Consider the following 17,310-nt stretch of genomic DNA (forward strand, 5'->3'; position numbering starts at 1 on the left):
TAAACCCAAAGTGTTTCTTAAATCCTTTTCACTAACGGTGTTTTATGGGCCTGGAATGTGGAAATGAATATGATCCACAGGATGTTGTGACTGCTTATATTATTAGAAGAACCATGTATTTCTTAATAGTTGTAGACGCATTTTGGCATCACATAGACTCCAGTAATTTGTACATAGCGATCTGAGGTAGTCATATCCATCGATAATAGCTTGCAGAGTACTATCGTGGGTTCTACTCCTTTTGGCTCCTGCTTCCACTTCCCATTCAACGGAAGTTCTTTTAGCTCATTCCAGCATAGCCTCTCTCCTATATGTCATCAACTTCCTTATGTATCTGTGCTGAACATATGAAGTATGTCAGTGCTGCCTGAATTATCTTAAACTCTCCCTTTGGAACTCTTGATAATAAGATAAGTTACTGAGCTAGCTAAAATTTTCAGGGTGATGCTATATCCCTGGTCTCAACAGCTGAACAGATATGCTGGGGAACATACTTCCTTTTGCTGTACGAGTGTACTAGTAGGAAAACAGGGTATATGAAGTGCCTGACTTTTAGGCATCATCGCCACTCCTTCCCCAAAAGAAGAGAGAGACAGAATTGCAACCCAGGGTTGCAGAGAGTGCTAAGTTGATTGACAGGTGACTATCTGGCTGGATCACCATGGCCCCGAAGGACTGGATTTAGGCAAACTCAGGCCCCCAAGAGTTCTTGGGCAATAGGCTCCAGACATCAGGCAAGACATTCATCACAACCTAGGGCAAGACTATTGCAAAGTTGCTGAAACTCCTCAGATCAGGTAAAGTTTGCATGGCTGCTACTGGTATCACATAACCCCGTACAACAAGCCACAAGTTGGGCGCTCATCGACTAAACTGGGAATCACGCCACTGAGTGGTGGGAAGAGTATGCCAGATACCCATTGGAATGAAAAATAATATCCACAAAGGAGTAATTCCAGGTGGCACTGCTGCCCTGCTCTTGGTTGAGCAAAGACTAGGGAAGACAACCTTGAACTAAACCCACTGTGGAGAAAGCGTCAGGTGGTTGGCATTGCAATTCAGCTCTGCCTTCCAGCATCTCCTGCAACTGCGCTGGCTTCTAAACATCTTGATTTTGTGAGTCTTTGGGCCTGGATAATACCACAAAGAGGGGGACTGTGATCCTAAGCTCAACCTCTGCCTCCTTATTTTTTTCTGCATAGGTGTAAACACCAAAGATTTGGGTTTGATGGTCTCCCTCTTCAAACTTGCTTGTTGGAATATGAGGACAACATGGACTGGTATGTCAAACAACCTTGAGGAAGTCAATTACTGTAGGAAGACTGCCATCATCGACAGAGAGCCGGGGAGGTTTAACATTGACATAGCCTCTCTCTCTCTGAGACTGGACTAAATTACAGATTTAGTTCAGATGCAATATTGCTTCTTTTGGCATAGAGAAAGCAAACAAGACAATTGGGAGGACAGAGTGGGTTTTGCAGTGAAAAATTCATTCACATCTCCAGTTGAATGTCCCATTGCAACATCAGAATGTATCGTATTAGTAAGAATATCTACCACAGGTGGATTTACCAACATCATTAGTATATATGTGCCAACACTTTTCTTCACCTCTGTAGAGAAGGACTTGTTCTATCAGAAATTCCACTGTGTCATCAGCAAGCTACCACCAGGCAAGAAACTCTATCTGTTGAGAGACTTTAATGCTAAAGTCAGCTCACATCATGAGATGTGGCTGCTAATCACTAGTCACCATGGACTGGGAAAAATTAACAACAATGGTCAAAGACTACTTGAGCTCTTCACCCACCAGCAACTGTGTATTACTAACACATGCATTACCAGAAAGTCTCCTGGAGACACCCCTGATCTGGATACTAGCACCAACTAGATTTAATTGTCACCAGTAGAAAACACCTAAAGCAGAGGTCAGCAACCTTTCAGAAGTGCTGTGCCGAGTCTTCATTTGCTCACTCTAATTTAAGGTTTCGCTTGCCAGCAATGCATTTTAACGTTTTTAGAAGGTCTCTTTCTAGAAGTCTATAATTTATAACTAAAGTATTGCTGTATGTAAAGTAAATAAGGTTTTTAAAATGTTTAAGAAGTTTCATTAAAAATTAAATTAAAATGCAGATTCCCCCCCCCCAAGATTGGTGCAGTGTGAGTGCCACTGAAAATCAGCTCACATGTTGCCTACCCCTGACCTAAAGTTTTCTCTCTATACTTGCAATTTTCTCAGTGGAGACTGTGATATAGACTATACTCTTGTATGCTGCAAAATAAGGCTTTCATTAAGGAAATTTCATCATACCAAACAGAACTGTTGCCCACACATTAACATCAATAACACAAAAGACCAAGGAAGGTGTTTCCAATTTAGTACTTATCTTAGGGAAGCGATTGTACCTACCCTGAATGCTGATGCAGCATAGAAGACATTCAGAATATCCATATACTGAAACATTTGCTTTTAGTGAACACACACTATAACAACTAGTTTGCAACATACCCTGAAGAAATAGTTCCACTTATGGAAACAAAATGCACCCTCAGATTTCCATCACAGCATTCACCACTCTCCTGAGACATATGCTAACCTCAAAGTGGCCAACTATACTGGCTTGATCTGTGCTAAAGATACAAATGTCCTTTGAGAATGGAGATCTAAGAGGTCTGATTAATTCAGTTAAGAAAGCAATAGATCCTTCATCTAAGAAGACTATCCCACTCAACTATCATAATGGAGACATCATCATTGACAGAAGCAAACACTGGTTGGAACACTATCACAAACTCTATTCATGTGAATCCACTGTTTCTGAAATAGTGCTAATTGTGACCTCCGGGCTCTAGACCATCAAAGAGCTTGGTATAGAACCATCTATAAAGACAAACCACTTTCTAGCACCAGGAAAGGCTGCAGAAAGAGATGGAATTCCAGCTGAAGTACTGAAAAAAGGAGGACAGGTAGTGCTTAAATATCTGCACAATGTCTTGCTTGCCTGCTGGAGAGAAGGGGGGTACCACAAAACATGAAGGATGCCAACTTCATAATGCTGTACAAAAACAAAGAAGATTAGAGTGATTTTAACTACAGAGGAATCCTTCTCATGAGTATTACATGGGTCATTTTTTAAAAGACTGCAACTTCTTGCTGAATGTGCATATCCAGAGAGCCAGTGTGGCTTCTGTGCTAGTAGATCTACCATCAACATGATTTTTGCACAAAAGCAACTGCAAGAAAAGTCTCAAAAATAAGGATAACCTATATACATGGCCTTCATAGATCTTACAAAAGCTTTTGACCTGTTTAACAGAAAGGATCTTTTTCAATTGCTAGAGAGAACTGGTTCAGCATTTCCACTGAAGCATCCAGGTCTGCTTTCAGGGCCTCTGCTGGGATGTCATCAGGTCCAGCCGCCTTCCTATTCTTCATCATGGTGATGGCTTTTCTGATCTCATCTCTGGTTGGTTTATTGCAATTAATTGAGAGGTCCTGGTTGGCTGGGTTGATATCTGGTGGATTTGGTGGTGCTGGTCTGTTCAGGAGTTCCTCAAAGTGCTCCGCCCATCTGTTCATCTGTTGTTCTATTCCTGTTATAGACTTTCCCTGCTTGTCTTTAACGGGACGTTCTGGCTTGCTGAACTTTCCAGACAGTCGCTTGGTAGTATCATACAGCTGTTTCATATTACCGCTGTATGCTGCCTGCTCTGCTTCTGCTGCCAGTTCATCCACATACTCTCTCTTGTCCTTCCTGATATTCCTCTTCACTGCTCTATGGGCTTCAACATACTCTTTTTGAGCTTTGGCCTTTGCTCCTCTAGTCCTGCTGTTATTGACTGCTGCCTTCTTCTTCTTTCTGTCTTCTATCTTGATCAAGGTCTCTGCTGTGATCCACTCTTTCTGCTGGTGTTTCTTAATTCCAAGCACTTCCTGGCATACTGACCTAAGTGTCTCTCTCACTTTCTGCCATCTGTTTAGTACACTGTCTTCCTCTTCCTCAGACCGATCCTGTAATACTGAAAACTTATTCTTCAGCGTCAGTCCAAAATCTTCCTTGGTCTTATGGTCCTTCAGAAGGCTGACGTTGTACTTCACTCTTCTGTCTGACGCATCTATCCAGTTCTTTTTCAGTTTCAGCTTCAATCTGGCCACCACTAAGTGATGGTTGGACACCGTGTCTGCTCCTCTTCTAACTCTAACGTCCTGCAAGGATCTTCTGAACTTCTTGCTAATGCAGACATGATCGATCTGATTTTCTGTCATGCCTGCTGGTGATACCCAGGTACTCTTGTGGATCCGCTTGTGAGGAAAGATGCTACCTCCTATGACCAGGTTGTTAAGTGCACACAGATCCACAAATCTGTCCATTCTCACTCATCTCTCCCAGAGCGTGGGTCCCCATGACTTGTTCGTATCCTGTGTTGTCAGGTCCAATTTTGGCATTAAAGTCTCCCATAAGGATGATGCTGTCTTTGTCTGGGAGAATCTCTAATATTTTCTGGAGTCTGTTGTAAAAATAATCTTTGTCCTCCTCTTCGCTGTCATTAGTTGGAGCCTAGCACTGAACAACATTCATCTTAATCCTCTTCATTTTAGTTCTGAAGGATGCTGTGATGATCCTGGGACCATGTGCCTCCCAACCAATCAGTGCTCTCTGTGCCTGCTTGGACAACATGAAGCCTACTCCCTGTGTGTGGGGTGCGTCGCTCTCTTCACGTCCTGAATACAGCAACAGCTTTCCTGTCAGCAGTCGTCTCTGTCCCGCTTGCATCCATCTTGTCTCGCTAATGCCTAATAGGGTCAGGTTGTTGCTCCTCATCTCTGCTGCAACCTGCACCGTCTTTCCTGACTTGTACATGGTCCTCATGTTCCATGTGCCTATGGTAATCCTCCTGGTTGCAAGAAGGGTAATCGGCTTAGTGGCTTCCTCACGGCTTTTATCACCCAGTGTCATGCATCTTCGAGTTGAAGAAGAAATGATTCCAGTAGACTGGAAAGAGGAATATCTCATCAAAATCCCCAAGAAAGGAGATCTTAGCAACTGTGCCAATTATAGAGGAATCACACTCCTGTCAGTGCCAGGGAAGGTCTTCAACTGAGTCCTCTTAGAGAGAATGAAGGATGCCATTGATCCACAGCTACAAGAAGAACAGGCAGGTTTTCGGCAGAATAGATCATGCACGGACCAGATAGCAACGCTTCGCATCATAGTCGAGCAGTCTATGGAGTGGAACTCCTCGTTGTACATCAACTTTGTTGGTTATGAGAAAGCGTTCGATAGCGTGGATCGAGAGACCCTCTGCAAGCTCCTTTGGCACTACGGCATCCCAGCAAAGGTGGTCAACCTGATCAAGAACTCATATGACGGTATACACTGTAGAGTGATCCATGGAGGGCAGCTTACTAACAGCTTCCAGGTGCAAACTGGAGTCAGGCAAGGATGCTTGTTGTCACCATTTCTCTTTCTCCTCGTCATCGATTGGATTCTGAAGACATCCACTTACGAGCGTAGGAATGGAATCCAGTGGATGTTGTGGACCCAGCTTGATGACCTGGACTTTGCTGATGACCTTGTGCTTCTTTCGCACAGTAAACAGCAGATGCAAGAGAAGACCAACGTAGCGGCAGCCACGTCATCACAGGTTGGCCTCAACATTCACAAGGACAAGACCAAGATCCTTAGGATTAACTCCATCAGCAATGACCCAGTCACACTGAATGGAAGCCCCCTGGAAGAAGTGCAGTCCTTCACCTACCTAGGTAGCATCATCGACCAGCAGGGTGGCACAGACGCAGACATCAAAGTAAGGATTGGTAAGGCAAGAGCAGCCTTCTTACAGCTCATGAACATCTGGAGCTCCAGAGAGCTGTCTTTGGCAATAAAAATTCGACTGTTCAACTCCAATGTGAAATCAGTCCTACTGTATGGAGCTGAAACCTGGAGGATAACCAAAACAACCATCAGGAAGATCCAGACCTTCATTAATAGCTACCTCAGAAGGATTCTCCAGATCCGCTGGCCAGACACCATCAGTAACATCCACTTCTTGGAGAGGACCTGTCAACTCCCAGCAGAGGAAGAAATCAGAAAGAGAAGGTGGGGTTGGATAGGACATACACTACGTAAGCAGCCAACTAACATCACCAGACAGGCACTGCGGTGGCAAGCAGAAAAGAGGCCATCCAAGAAACACCTGGCGATGCAACCTGCAGGCTGATAGCAAAAAATGGGTAATACCTGAAACCAGCTAGAGCGAATGGCCCAGAATAGAGGACTCTGAAGATCTGTGGTTGGCGGCCCATACCCCGATTGGGGTGATGGGCATGAGTGAGTGAGTGAGAGAGAACTAATTGCCTTTCAATCATCCTCAGTCTGATTCAATCCTTCCATAATGACATGAAGGCTATTGTTCAATATGGTGTGATCAATCTGACAGCTTTGAAATTCACAGTGATGTTGGACAAGGATATGTTTTGGCACCAGCACTCTTCAGTTTATTTTTCTCTTTGCTGCACCATCGTGTTTTCTCATCTAGCACCAAGGGTGGACATCTCCATGCAAGATCAGTTGGAAAACTCTTCAACCTTGCATGTCTTCAAGCAAAAAGCAAAGTCAAACATCTGCTTATATGAGAAGTGCTATTAGTTGATGACACAGTGCTCATCACACGCAGGGTATGCAGTTAGTTAGCATATAAACTGAGGAGGATCCTTAGTAAATAAAGTAGTGATCTTAATAAGCCAGATCCTCAGTTGGTGAAAATCACCATAGCACAATCTGGCTCATTACCTCCCTAAGTATGTGGTGATGTGTTAAGATGACACTTTAATATATGATACAAGAACAGCTTATAATTTGACATAGGGATAGGACTCTTTGAATAGTTAAATATAGTTCACACTGAATTATCCCAGCAGGATGTCAAACATCGTAGGAAGAACAACAGCTTGGTAATTCTGTTTGATTTACCTCCTTTTCCCTGATCAAAGAGGCCAACGGAAATACTTGAATGAAAAATGCAATATTGGACTAGGTCTTCCTCTGGTGTAAACTGGCACAGCCTCATTGAAGTCAGTAAAGCTATGCTGATTTACACCCCCTGAGTATATGTCCTAATTTCTTTGCCCACTGTTTGTTTTATCAATCTCTCTTGAGGCTTTATATATCTACTGTATCACTGTCTAGATATAGACATATGTGTGGAAGGGGAATTTGTACTCTGAATAATGATGTCAATAGAGCTGGTCAGAAAATAGTATTTTTCGTTAAACTTTTCTATAAAAATGAAAAACTCATTTTAAAAATCATTCCCACCTAAATGGATTTTGTTTTTCCATTAAAAAATGGTTTTCAAAACATTGTTTTGTTTTTGTTCTTAGTAGATGAAAAACAATGGAAAATTTCAAACAAAATGGCCATTTTTCATCCAAAAATGTTTTATAGAATGACTTTTAACCTGTTCTTGAGTGTTCTGTCTATAGTTCCTATTACTACAGAAGCTTAGGGCCTCCCAATCTTTAGTGTATTTATCTTCACAGCACCCTTATATTTTATACACTGGGGACTAAGACACAGAGTGGTTAAATGACTTGATTAAGGTCACAGAGGACATATATGCAGTTCAGGGATTTGAACACATCTCTCCCAATTCTCAGCCAAACACCCTAGCTACTGAACAAACCATCTTCTTCCTCTATTTTAGATTTCCTATGCAGTTTTCATTTCTGCTGTATAGAAAGTCAAAATAAACAAGGAAATAAGAAGTGGGCAAGACTGAATGTGAAAGAAACTCTGAACAATCCATGCATGGAATTAGGAAGCTATGCTGTAATGTTACACTATAGTTAAAAGAGCAATTTCATATGTATTATTTTACTTCAAATGCTTTCCTGAATCACTACAGAGTATGAATAGCAAGCACTGCTATATACTAGATAAATAAACTATAGATGTGTGCTGGTGTGCAGTGTTGGGAATGTGTGTGTGTGTGTGTGTGTTGTCCTAGTACTAGCTTGAAAGAGCAGAAACAAGTTGTGATAGGGATTTCCTTTGGGTGGGAGCACCAGGAAGAAAAGTTGAAAATTTGCTTATTTGATGAAAGGATTAGTTCATGTGTGCGAGTCAGAATGGAAGAATCCTTTCATGTAAATTTTACTTGCTGTGTAGTAACATGTACATTGGCATTTTCTTCTCAGATCCTAGGTTTGTTAGTGCCCACCTAATACCAGAGAGTGATAACCCAGAAGATGACAAAATCTATTTCTTCTTCCGTGAAAATGCAATTGATGGAGAGCACTCTGGAAAAGCCACCCATGCCAGAATAGGGCAGATCTGTAAGGTAATATGGTGACTTAATTTTATGAGAATGAATACCCTCAGTTAAAGCTATAAAAGTGATATTAGCAACTACTCTTTCTTGGCTGTACATTAGTCTATGGTAACACTGGCAATGTAGTGATGCCGAGGTCTTCTAGAATAACCAATAGTCAAGAGAAAACATCAAAGAGGTACAATATTCTGTTTTGTTCTGTTTGGAGTAGTACCCCCAAATTTACAATGCATCATCCAAAAATGATCAGAATCTCCTGTTTTAAAATGCGGCTGAGAGAAATAGAGTCTTGTGCAAGAAACATGGTACTTCCTGCTTCCAGGTGGACCAGATGTTCTGTAGACATTTTCTTTCTTTGGTTATTTTTGACATCTAAGGTTCCCATTCCAGGTAAAACTTCTAAAGGCAAAGGCATATAAAAATGAAAATAATTGATGAGGCTAAGTTTTATAAATGAACAGTGTCTAGGGTCTCAACCGGGTTCATCCATCCCAACAAATATCCAAATATTTTCCTGAGGGACCTTGAGAAAATATCTATGAATTAAGTGATCACCATGAACGTTGATAGCTTTGGTAAATATAATGTTTAGAGTAGAATTTCACATTATTCCTGTAGGCAGGACTCCAAATCACCATCTCTGAAAAACGAGATAGCAGCTTGGAAAATTATAGTCCCACCCTTATGGAGACGTTGATCTGCTCCCACTCTCAGCCCTGCTATTAAACATCTGATTCCACCCCCCCACAACATCTTTTATACTTTGATCTTGTACAACTTGTGGGGCTACTTTGTTGATATTCAGTAAAGAATAATGAGCTGTTTAAATTTTATTGAGTCTTGGCAACATGTAAGCTTGCACAGAAGCAAAACACTGTCAATCTGCTCAATTGCTTGCATGCTTGCTTTCTTTCTTTCTTTCTTTCTTTCTTTTTCTTATTTAATCTATTTCAAGCTTTTCGAGGAATAAATTCTTCTGAAAATGATATTAAATTCATAGTAATGACCATGACAAATTTAAATTGATTCAGTATTGGTATATTTGAAAAATGAGGTGGATTTTATAATTTCCTAAACAATAAAAAGGACAATATGTAAAACTGTGGATTATGATGTTACATTTAATACACTGTTCTGTCAGGTTTTCATATCAATTCCCATCTCAAACAGGAATATGATCATGTAGTAACATACACTATTTCTCCTATTAGAATGACTTTGGTGGACACAGAAGCCTTGTTAATAAATGGACAACTTTCCTTAAAGCACGCCTGATTTGTTCTGTGCCAGGGCCCAATGGCATTGATACTCATTTTGATGAACTACGTAAGTAGCCACAATGAATTTGAATGGAGAATCATGTTCTGGTATTTTCATTACTGAAATGACCATGTGTTTTCTTTTTTTCCTTTTTTGTTGTTTTTGTTACAGAGGATGTGTTTCTAATGAACTCAAAAGACCCTAAAAATCCAATAGTCTATGGAGTGTTTACAACTTCCAGGTACAGAATATATCATTTTACTTGTATGGAAACTTGTGTAGCTGGTTGCTTTAAAGAGTTCTCTTTGCTAAAATGTTCTTAAAAAACACAGTGTTTTTTTAACCTTTGAACTGCACGAAGGCAGTGTAAGTGAGAAGTAATGAATTAAATTTCTTTTCTTATGAGCAATGTACATCATTGCCCTGACGCAAGTTTGAAAGAATGTGTCAGTTTCTCAGCCTCTTCCTGCTGAAAAATTGGCTTTAAAGATGGAGGGTGAAATGTCAAATCTCTTGCCAGATAAAGCTGGTAAAGTAATGCAGGAAAAATTTTAAAAATAATAATAAATAAATATCAGCAAAATTTAGAATTTTGGAAAACTTCTGGACAATCAATAAGCTTTTTAAGAAAAAACAGCGAACATTTTTTCCACCACTCCTCAACTGAGTCCAGTACATCCTTGGTGTAAATCCATTGGCTTCATAAGCTCATAGATTCTAAAGCTAGAATGGATCACTGTGGTCATCTAGTCTGATCTCATGCATAACTCAGTCCGTAGAGCTTCCCTCAAATGGGCTTACACCAAGGATGGAATTGTCTCTAGGCTTTTGTCTCATGAAGGACTGAATTTGCCTCTGAAGGAAAAGCCACCTATGACCGTGGAGGGAGGCATATGTTTTTAAATTTAAGTTTCTAGTCATCACAAGAATGAGGCTCATGTGGCATCTACTATCCTTGTAGAAACCCCAAGGAAATGCACAGCGATGCAGTTTCAGTGTGTGTTGTCAAAAGGGGGAAATGAGGGAGAGAAAGAAAGGGCAAAACTAAAACAGATATGTTGACTATTAGCAAGGGTATATTAAGTGATTAGTTAGCTACAGGATGAGTAATGGGTTACAGACCCTTTTGCATGAAGGTCACCATTATGAAAAACACGTGAGACCTCTTTATTTTATATTTATACCAATAAATTGCATTTGCCGAATGACAGCTATTACAAATAGGTTTCCACCCCTGCCTTATTTATGAAGCAGTTCAGTTTCAAAATCAGGGATGGAAAACTGAAAAACACTTATTATCTATTAAGAGCCAGATTCAACCATCCTAAGTATTTCTCATATAGAGTAGTACCTACTCTAAGAAAAGTCCCACTGAAATCTGATCTGGACATATATAAACAATATGTTTTAATTAGTAGCCAGCAGCCATTCTGTTTAGAAAAACATCTGAGAGATTTGTGTCAGTTAAACTGAACTTTCTAAGGACCGTGTTTGGGTTTGCTGAGACAGCAGTTTAGAGTTTGGAAAATCAATGCATGTAATTAATTAAAGACCCTTTAATCCCACCAGTCTCCTGTGTTTAAATTGACAAATAATTTAAAGAAATTGACTTATTTTTCTTCCCTCTGCCTCATTTTTAGCAACATCTTCAAGGGGTCAGCAGTGTGTATGTACAGCATGACAGATGTAAGGAGGGTGTTCCTTGGTCCATATGCTCATAGAGATGGTCCCAACTATCAATGGGTGCCTTACCAAGGACGTGTACCATATCCACGGCCAGGAACTGTAAGTGCACTGGGAAATCTGATACTGATTTCACTCATTACATTGTACTTGAACTTATAACGCAAAAGAAGCTGAATGAGTGGGAAAGACAGGCTAATGTAAGAGCAAACTAGCTGTTGCTGCAAATTCAGAATTCGCTGCCTTGATTTGCAATGTGCAGCTGGCTTGTCAGTGAGCCTAATCCTGTAAATCTCAGTCAGGCAAAAAACATGTTGACTTCAGGAGAAGTTTGACTGGAGCAGGGATGCAGGATTTTGCTGAGTATTTGTAAAGTAGTTAAGGAATAATGCACCTTTCCTTTCATACTTTGCATCGCTTTAGAGCTTTAAGGTAACAATTTCCACAATGGACGGGGAAGCCAGTGGAATAATTTCCAATTCCAAAAGGCATTTTTTAACTGTTATTCTACTTTCTTGTCTCTTTCTAATGCCTCAGTCACTGTGGTGTCTATGAAACTACTATTTATGACTTCCCATCCACCTCAGTTATTGTCAGAGCCCAGAAATGGTGCTGAGTTTTGTCTATACATCTGCCTTTTCTCCAGTAGAATGTATTAGAGGAAAAGGTTTGGGTTGTACATATCAGGATAGGTCTTCAGCTGGTATAAATCGGATTAGTTCCATTGAGACTCCTGTGTACACTAGGCTGAGGATCTAGCCTATTCAGATATATCTATGCCTCAAATAAACTATAAAGATCCAAGTAAATGCGCAGTAAAAAGACAAGAATAGCACATGAGCATTATTCATATGTGGGCATTTCTATGATTCTATTATCATATAAATTGTCCTTTACTTGTTAGTAACCTTTAAACTACCTTTTCTATCTTGTTCTCAACACTGGCTTCCATGATAAATGTGTGAAACAATGGTTAATGATATAGATGTCTGGCCTAACAAAAACTGCTTCCTATGTTAAAGAAAAGAATGATTTCTCAGCAAAGGGATTTTATAATTCTCCTCATTCAGTGGATGTGATTGCTAAGGAATAACCAGATTTCTTCACAGAAAAGTCTCAAGTGCTGCAGTGTTTAGGGGAATATTGTTCCTGAGATGGTGATGAAAGCAATTAAAAAAATCCAGGATGGAATCATAGATTATTTTAACAGAATGCATAGTTTTACTCTAGAGTTGGGTGGAAAACAGTTTTCACATGTTATGAAATTTTTCAAGATTTTGAAAATTTTTCCTATTATGAATTGGGATGAAAAGTCAAAAGATCAAAAAAAAAACATAAACCAAAAGTCCAGAAGAAAGAATTGTTCTATTCTACTCCGTTTTGGGAAGTTTGAATCAACAGATGATACCCAGCTGTATCAGTACGAGATAGGTAGCAAAATGTCATTTTCCCTATATGCCTGCTTGATAAATTGGGAGAGAAAAGGGTTAGTCTTGTATTTCACCGAGTAACCCTGGTAGTTCCTAGGTGAAAATCCTCATCCTCATATAGAATCAAAAGAATTTGTTGTCTAACTCCACTCATGACAACTCCATCCCAGCCCTGTAGGCTTTTTACTATGTTATTCTGAATTTAATACATTTCTTTTGAACTCCTATTTGGTCTTAGGATTGATTAGCTTCTTTTTGACAGGAATGAATATAGCAATATTAAAAATCAGAAACCATTGGATTTTTCATGATGAAAATAAATTATGCTGAACAATGACACTTTTTCATAATAGTCCTGTTGTAATAGTGGTGAGTAGGGGACCTGCACAACAGCCCTGCAATCCTAGTGAAGCTGTCAAAATCTTTCTCTGTTTTAGGTACTTATGTGGCCCCAAATACATTGTGTCTGAGTGCCTTGCAATCTTTAATGTATCAATCTTCACAACACTCTGTGAGACAGAAAAGTGCTATTATCTCTGTTTTACAGATGGGGAACTAAAGTAAAGAGAAGCTAAGCAGCTTGCCAAAGGTTACAAAGGAAGTCTTTAGTAAAGCAGTGACTTGAACTAAGATCTCCCAGTGCCTAGGCCAGTGCTCTAACCACAGGTACACCCCATAGGAAAATGGAGCTTAAATGTTACATAGGTCTTGTGCTGTCCTTCTGCTCAGGGGTGAATTTCAACCTTTGAGCTAGAGTTTCACTAAAGCATGACTAAATACAGATTCCCCAACAAAATCAAAGATTTTGTTCTCATATTTTCCATATCCACAGTTTTGAAATTTACCTATATGAAAACATTACAGAGCATACCTTTAGTTCTTTACACTGAAAAGTAAAGGTTCCTTCTAATTGATTCATATCTTACCCTTAAATATTTGAACTACAAAATCCCAGTTTTATTGCTGTCTTTGGCTTGCATTCAGCAAAACTCTGAACATTTTCAACTCCCAGTGAAGTCAAAGGGAATTGAGATGTTCAGTACATCTAGACTGGGCTCTCTAGATAGATAGCTCCAGGATGAGACCTAGAATATTTTCTTCACTGATGAAGAATCTCTTGACTAGGTGTAGTGAAGTATGGCTCCCCACAACCGGCAAATCACAAAGACATGCACTAGGGTGAGCAGACAGCGAGTGTGAAAAGTTGAGACAGGAGTAATATATACCTATATAAGACAAAGCACTGAATATCTGGACTGTCCCTATAAAATCGGGACATCTAGTCACCTTACATGCACTTAACTTTAAGCGTTCGAGTAGTCCCATTGTGGACTACTCAGGTGCTTGCTTAAATGTTTTGTTGGGCTGCATTGTTGGATCAGTGCCTCCCAAGTCAGAAGGAGTCTTGCCATTAACCTCTAAGGAGTATTGGGCCCTGTCTTTGTTATGTGTACTGCCATTATGAAGTTGGAAGTCTCTGCAAAAAAATCCAACATAAATACACATGTAAAAGTGACAACTTTTCCACTAAGGAAGCAGTTGCTTGGGGCGGCCCATACAAAGGGGCGGTATTCTGTCCACTATTGATTGAGCTACCGCCGAACCGCCGCCAATCGCCTTTTTTTCTTTTCCCCCGCTGCTTGGGGTGGCAGAAAACCTGGAACTGGCCCTGCCACTGGCTACAATATTTTTGAGTAATTTCAAATCAGAATGTATTTCTCTAAATCTACACTCTTGAAAAAACTATTTAAAAAAATATCAATAGGCCTGGGCCAATAATTCATTCAACAAGTTTCACTTCCTTTTCTGAATGTGAATTATTTGCATTTTTGTGACTCAGATTTATTCACTCAGTAATTTCGGTAAATAATTGCTGGTCTGTAATCTATTAGGGGAGACTTCATTGTAAGAATTCCGTATTTGAAATTCAGGCTGCACTGATTGTACACAGAGGTTGCATGGTATCCAGTGTTCTCTATCCTATATTGTAACTCTTAGGGCTAGGTTTTGATTTTAGACAGAGCTCTGAACATGAGGTGGGGCAGAAGCAGCCCCACGTCAGGAGTAGCTTGGGGGATGCAGGGTAAAGCAGACATATCTCTGGAAAGCATAACTCCACCATCTCTTCCCCCTTGCTCATGAGGGGTAGAGATTTACTGAGGGTATAGAGCAGCAAAAATTGGTATACTTTCACGCTGCGCTGGCTCAGCTGCACTGGCCAGCGAGCAGGGAATATGGATTCATGGCTCCACCCATTTCCTACCCACTTACACTGGGGAAGGAATGAGAAGGAATGTATCCCCATGTATTCTTGCATGCCCAAGCACTAGGTCCAGGTAACCCACATAGAGGTGTAAAGGGGAGATTCTTACTTCCTTTTACAGCTCTGTGCAAGTATGGAGTACAAGTCATAACCTAACCCTTGGAATTAGGTTTCTCTAACAAATGCTCATGATTACAAATCTAAAAGTGGCTTTCTGTAAATATTATGCCTAACGTGTTGTCTTGATGAACATTGCTACCAGTAAACTCCTTTGCTAAAATATTGGTAGAAAATAAATAAAAACAGGATTGAAGTACAGCTGAAATATAAAAATTGAAATGAATATACATGGATCTTATTTTATTTTTGCAATATTTGCCCAGCTGCAATTAACAATACTTAGTACTTATATAATGATTTTCCTGTTCAAAGCACTTTACATACATTATCTAATTAAGCGTTGATTAATGTAAGTAATCAGTATCGCACTCTAGTTGAAATATTAATCCAAGCATAAAGAAAACTTTGGAACTGCACTGCAGAAACTCAAAATTTCAGATTATCTCCAGCAATGCTAAAGATCATAAAAGGGTTAGTATTAGTAGTATATTGTATTTTTCTAATTGCAAGTAAAAGAACATATGGATATGAAATAATAATTAAGGCTAGACTGTAGAGATGATAAGAATAGGTGACTAACTTGCTATATTTACAATTATTGTTTATTTGGCTAATTGGGGTTTAATCAGTAATTATTTCTTTCTCTAATATATAATGAAAGAGAATACTGGAATTTGCTTCCTTGAAAACATGCAAAAAAGTGAAAACGTATCTCTCACCCCCCCCCATGTTCCCACTGCATTGAAGTGTCCCTCCGCTGCAAATAACAACTGCTCTTTTTGGCCAGATTGATTTCTTTATGTCATTTCTGATGAATTATTAATAATCTGGATCAAGGTGATGTCAAAGACAATTGATTTCTTCTACTGAGAATCCAGCAAGATCTGGATTTCTGTTTAATTACTTTTTGGTTTCAAAGTTTTTACTCTAAGTGGTGGATATTCTATCAATGTGAATAAAAGATGCATTACCTCTGGCTTTATATCACGAGAGTGTTTATATTTCAAGATCAAATGTGGTGAACATAATCATAAGCATAGTGAAATGTGCCTCATAGCTTTGTATGTCTGAGATGGATGTCTTGTGTTTAAGGGGTTAGGGTCAGGCACCTGAAATTGGCTTCTCAAAATTCCTGTGAAACCTAGGACAAGTCATTTAAGTTCCTTATGCCTCAGTCTCCTCATCTGTAAAATGGGGCTAATTATAATTCCCCAGTTTACAGAGAGATGTTGTTAGGTCAAAATCTCTGATGTTCATAAAGTATTTTGAGTTTTTGAGAGAGAATTCATTAGGTAAGGGCTAGTCTTTAGCATGTCTTGATGCATAAGTGCACTTCCGTCAGCAGGAATTGTGGGTGGGGAAAGCAGAGGGGAATGCTTGTGGGGGGAATGAGTCATGGCTTTGCCTGCTGTCCTCCCCACTTTTTCCCTCATCCTCACCCACTTACTCATGGGTAGAGGGAGCAGTGTCTATGTAGCCCCTGTTCATTGCATGGGACCCAGAACCAAGACTGATTAGTCCTAACATGACCATATGAGATGGAACATGGAATCTTTACTCCCCTGTGCTGCTGTGTGAGGCCTAGCGACAGCCTAGTTCTATATGGAAAGTATTGATACCCTCTGCTCACTGCAAGTGGATATTGAGGCAACTAACCTGAACTCACTACAAGCACTTTATTCACCACCCGCACTATGAATAATTCAACACAACAGGAGTCCCATCATCAGAACCATTTGGATGACGCCAGATATGTCCAGATAATCAGCAGTTTAGATAATCAGGGGTAAACAGAACAGGGAGTCACACTGGCAGCTCATTAGGAGCCTAATCCAAGGTCCTTTGAAGTGAATGAGTTTTGACTTGAGTCCCAGAAGAAGATGCTTAGATAGTGGTGTGATTGTTACAGATAATTAGTTTTCTACTGTATAGATAACTGAATGCTTTAATCTGGGTCTTTTGTACGGTAATTTTTAGCATATTCAGCATCTCTATGGTCTTGTACTGCCAATTAAAAAGATAATAGTAGTCAGTAAATTACTGACAATCAATTATTTGCACAGCACAGTGATAAGAAAGATAATGTATACAAACGGTAATATTCTATAGTATGAACTATATTGATTTCAATGAGGAAAAATATTTCTCCAAAGACTTTTGGTGCCAGTATTAACTCTCTGTACAGTTATTGTCCATCATGGAGCAATTATATCCTGGGTT

The 17,310-nt window shown here is 39.8% G+C and overlaps 1 protein-coding gene across 2 annotated transcripts in view; it reads left to right on the forward strand.

The window, feature by feature from the left end:
• The window catches only part of SEMA3A (semaphorin 3A), a 209,648-nt gene that overhangs the window by 157,693 nt on the left and 34,645 nt on the right, over positions 1-17,310 (forward strand). For both annotated transcript variants that reach the window (XM_030561793.1, XM_030561881.1), the window contains 4 exons: positions 8,201-8,343; positions 9,546-9,660; positions 9,766-9,835; positions 11,235-11,379. In XM_030561793.1, coding sequence (XP_030417653.1) covers positions 8,201-8,343; positions 9,546-9,660; positions 9,766-9,835; positions 11,235-11,379 — 473 coding nt within the window. The remainder of the gene's footprint in view (positions 1-8,200; positions 8,344-9,545; positions 9,661-9,765; positions 9,836-11,234; positions 11,380-17,310) is intronic.

This window comes from Gopherus evgoodei, chromosome 1 (assembly GCF_007399415.2).
Source record: "Gopherus evgoodei ecotype Sinaloan lineage chromosome 1, rGopEvg1_v1.p, whole genome shotgun sequence".
In the NCBI taxonomy this organism is placed as follows: Eukaryota; Metazoa; Chordata; order Testudines; family Testudinidae; genus Gopherus; species Gopherus evgoodei.